This window comes from Lipotes vexillifer, unplaced genomic scaffold (genome assembly GCF_000442215.2).
Source record: "Lipotes vexillifer unplaced genomic scaffold, Lipotes_vexillifer_v1.1 scaffold168, whole genome shotgun sequence".
Taxonomy (NCBI): domain Eukaryota; kingdom Metazoa; phylum Chordata; class Mammalia; order Artiodactyla; family Lipotidae; genus Lipotes; species Lipotes vexillifer.
Window position 1 is genome coordinate 3,746,463 of NW_006773947.1, and position 4,524 is coordinate 3,750,986.

The 4,524-nt window shown below is 49.8% G+C and overlaps 1 protein-coding gene across 1 annotated transcript in view; it reads right to left on the reverse strand.

The window, feature by feature from the left end:
* Positions 1 to 4,524, reverse strand: part of GREB1L (GREB1 like retinoic acid receptor coactivator) — a 126,283-nt gene that overhangs the window by 11,806 nt on the left and 109,953 nt on the right. The window contains exons 21-24 of the mRNA XM_007448624.1: positions 4,479 to 4,510; positions 4,261 to 4,363; positions 1,470 to 1,625; positions 1,057 to 1,196 (exon numbers count right to left, since the gene is read on the reverse strand). Of these exons, the coding sequence (XP_007448686.1) occupies positions 1,057 to 1,196; positions 1,470 to 1,625; positions 4,261 to 4,363; positions 4,479 to 4,510 (431 nt within the window). The remainder of the gene's footprint in view (positions 1 to 1,056; positions 1,197 to 1,469; positions 1,626 to 4,260; positions 4,364 to 4,478; positions 4,511 to 4,524) is intronic.

The following is a 4,524-nucleotide window of genomic DNA, read 5'->3' on the forward strand; positions in this document are numbered from 1 at the left end:
CCCTGTGGGAAAAGAGTGAAGACCTGGTCCTCAAGAGCAGAAGCAAGTCTGGAGGGCATCTACTCAGCACATCCTATAGGAAGGAAGAGTTGTTCTAGGTGTTCAGAGCCAAATAATATAGCAGTCAAGAAGGTAAAGTAGAGGAAAGCAACATGGAGCTTATCCCCCAAACAGGCGCTGGATATGACCATCATTGGTTGCCTTTCCCATCTTTTGTGCTTAAAGACGCTCTGGCCAATAAGAAGCTAAGGGCTTCCCTGGTGGCTCAGTGGTTGAGAGTCCGCCTGCTGATGCAGGGGACACGGGTTTGGGCCCTGGTCCGGGAAGATCCCACATGCCGCAGAGCGGCTGGGCCCGTGAGCCATGGCCGCTGAGCCTGCGCGTCCGGAGCCTGTGCTCCGCAACGGGAGAGGCCACAACAGTGAGAGGCCCGCGGACCGCAAAAAAAAAAAAAAAAAAAAAAAAAAAAAAAAAAAAAAAAAAAAAAAAAGAAGCTAAATGCTACGGGGTATTTGCTCACCTTCTGTGTTCCTACCTCTCAGTTCTCTCCAAATAAAAAAGCAAACACTGACTCCTCTGTATGCCTATGGTCAAAACCATCACTCGCTGGTGTAAGAGTGAGACTAAGTCTCTGCAAATCAACAGACTTGTTCACAGCTCAAAGGGTGCACCCTACAAATTTGTAGATAATAGCACCATTTTCATCAACAACCCAAAGGAGGGAAAAGACCCTTTTGCCAAACATACTGTAACATCCAGCTTTTTCAGGATCACAGATAGACACCTCAGCTACTTTCTAAACATGACACACGTAACCATTTTGATGAAGTCACTTAAGACACAAACTCAGTTTCTTTCACTCACCCTCCCCCACCCATAATCCTTTATTAATAAACCCCAAGTCATCCTAATCAATTGCTTCAAGCATTTTGCTCACAAATGAGTGGCTCCATCTCATATATAAGCCATCCTCTGTCTAGAGCTTGAAACTGGGACTTTTCTTCTCTTACATACAAGATCCACATTGGGTAACAGGCAAGGGCAAAGGGGCTGCACCTGGGAGGCAGAGGTGAAGTCCATGTACTGGTGGCACTGCTCACAGTGGTGGAAGGTGTTGTAGGCCGCGTACTTCGTCAGCATCATGGACACGGCTTCTCGTTTCCGGGGCTCCTCAACTTTGGATTCCTTTATTGCTTCTGTGTATAAAGGGGCAAAAGACCATCCCGTGATGTGCCTGAAGCCCCTATGCTTGGGAAGAAAGTTCCCCACTCCCCAGAAGGGCTTTTCCCAGGATTCTGTAACTTATGCCCTGAGAGGCAGCTATGAAAATGAAAAGGTGACATATATGTGTGTAAAACGAGAGAAAAGCAGAGGAGAATGAATGAAGCCACTCTCAAAGATTAAACTGCCCCAGGCCTCTTGCCCTCATTTAGGTGAACCCTTGACCTTTAGCCTCCACTTGCACTGACCTTGTTTGACCCCTGCCAGCTTCTCAGTGTATACCAGGCTCATCAAACTGTACTTGGGGTCATGCACACTGACGTCAAAGGGCATTTTACTGAAGCTCTCGATGTCAGGCCAGGGCTCTCCCTCTGACTGGCTCACTTCACTGCTTTCGCTGTGATCTAGGCCAAGAAGAAAGAAAGTGCACAGAGCAGGCAGACCAGACCGACTGGCCTCCCTCCCTCTCTCTCAAGTGTCAGGGATGGTTGTATGTATGTATGTTGTCCGCCCAGGTGGGTGGACAAAGGCCTTTCTGAAAAATGAGCTCCCGTGTCCAGGGTAGAGGGAAGCAGACTGTCCCTTCATACCCGCGCCGGGAGAGACACTTGTCCTCACTGGTCCCCATCATTAGCCTCTGCACACCCAGTCCACACACTTCCACAACTAGGAGATCAACTGGTCTCCCACCCCAGCCCCCCAAATTGCCTTAAAATCTTATTTAATTTTGGATGATCTGAATTCTGTCTTAGAGTTTTAGTTGTGGGATTTTAAGATGTTGATGCTGAAGAGGTTTCAGGGACACACCGAACAAGATTCAGTGTCTGCTGCTTATTACGAATCACCCAGAGCTTGTAAAATCCCTGTGCTCAGGCCACACTGCCCAGAACCTCCTTCATCACTCAGGCACCTATCGTAGTGTTTAAAGCTCCTTAAGTGGTTCCGACATGCAGTCCAGGTTGACAGCCTGGGGCCCTGGGTTTGAGTCCAGGCCCCACCACTTGTGACTTCACACCTGCAGGCACCTTCACCTCTCAGGGTCCCCTGATTGTTGTAAAGATTCCAGATGGCATATTGAAAGTGCTAAGACAGTGGCAGGCACATGGTGGGTGTCCAATAGATGATATTTGTTATTAATACTAAAAACTATAAGATCAAGCTGAAGACAACGTTCAGAGTAAGAAACGAAGAAAAAAATTCCAACAACAAAAAAGGCCTAAAGACTATAGAATTACAGCTATTAGCTTTTAAACACAATACTGCTTATTTTTATATCCCTGAGCATTTTATGTAAAAGTTATTTTTTTAAGGGCTTCCTTGGTGGCACAGTGATTAAGAATCCGCCTGCCAATGAAGGGGACATGGGTTTGAGCCCTGGTCCGGGAAGATCCCACATGCCGCAGAGCAACTAAGCCTGGGTGCCACAACTACTGAGCTCGAGTGCCACAACTACTGAGCCTGAGCACCACAACTACTGAAGCCCGTGCACCACCTAGAGCCCGTGTTCCACAAGAGAAGCCACCGCAATGAGAAGTCCATGTACCGCAACAAAGACCCAATGCAACCAAAAATAAAAATAAACTTATTAAAGTTATTTTTTTAAGTTTTATTTTAAAAGTATGCATTTTATTTAAAAGTTAAAGCTTATTCTAGTTTTTTAAAAAGGCATCCTTGTGCCTCTCCAGAGCACCACTGCATTCACCTGCACTAAAATGAGGGTGAAGGAATAAAGCCAAACTAACAGTGCTTCTCGTTACAAAGGCCAGGTTTGACTCTCACAGCTGTAGGCCCTGTAGCAGGATCTGAGGCGAAAAGTAAAGGCCTCTCCTGCAGCACCAAGGAGCCTGGGGGAAAGTCAGCAGATGATGGCCCCTCAATTCCTGTCTGCTTGGCTCTGCCCTTGCACCTGGGGCCCAGTCTGCTCCATGCAGCCCAGGGTGTTTCAGTCCCCTCTGTGGTGGGCCTGGGGGTCTGGTACAGCTCAGCTGGGGACACAAGGAGATGTGGATAGGAAGATGGAATTGTGTGTGTCTGTGTCTGGAATCATGGATGTGAACTGGTGAGGATGGAAATAGAGCCAAAAGCCATAGTAAAATGATTAAATACGGCTGATTTTACCTAGTCTTGTTCTGAACTAAACTAGTCTCTTGGGCTGGTCACAGAACAGATCCAACTATTCAGGAAAAGCCAGTGAGGGGAGGTCTCCAAGGGCTAATCTGATGGAAGATGACAAGGCCTTTCCCTTTTCTGGACTCATCTCTGAGGGGCTGGGGAAGAACTACCACTTCTCTCTCCTGCCCCTACCCCTCCCTGTTCCTTCCAGCACAGTCATTCTGTTCTGAGATGTGAAGCCATAGTTTGAAGCCACACTCCCCCTGGCTGCAGAGCTAATGCTGGCTGACCCCTGCTCATGTCCCCTTTCTGGCCTTGCTGGACGGGCTGCAGAGCGGAACTGCCTCCTTCACAGGTGACAGCCGGGGTGGAAGGGCCAAGAAGCCGGGCAGGAGGCACAGGCTAGTCTGTCAAGCACCAGCTCCTGCATCTTACTGCCAGTGCCAAGAGGTTGTTTACGGCACCAGGGTTCTGTTCTGCTCCTGGAAGTTCTTTCATCGTAGCAACCCACACACCTTCCCTCGGAGCCAGCAGGCAAAACATAACGTCTACTCTGACGAACCAACAAAGGCCTGGTTATCCAGAGTATAAAACATGCCCTGGACCCTTAAGCAGTAGACCACTGCACTCGAATTTTAAACCTGGACAGTCTGACCATCTGAGCAGTGAACCCACCTGACAGGGCTTTAGGAGATGCCTCTTTGCCCAGCGTCGCACAGGACACAGAGGGGATCGGGGGTCGAAAGAGGGGAAGACCCACCCCGACCTCAGGGAGCTCAAAGCGGCCACAGCTTGCTTACAACTCTTTGCTGGCTCACGACCTTTAACCTCTCGAGAACCCTGCCCATGAGCGCATGTATACCTCCAGTCTGACGCGGGAAGCTCCGGCTGTGATGTTAATACCCACGCTGCCGGCTCGGAACTCACCGGTGTTGATCTCTGCCTCGTCGTACACGTCCACCTCCAGGAGCCTGATAAGCATGCGGAAGAGGATCCTCAGGAACTGCAAGTAGGAGCCAGTCTTCCCCACCTGGTGAAGAGAGGTTTAGGGAGGAGAGAGGCGGAAAAGAGATTTCACACGTGAGCTCTCCCGCGTCTCCCTGCAGGAGTGGGGGGCCTCCGTGCCCCGACCACCGGACCCCAACGCGAGACCCCCCTCCCCCCTCTCTGGCCCTTCCTCCGGAGCCCCCA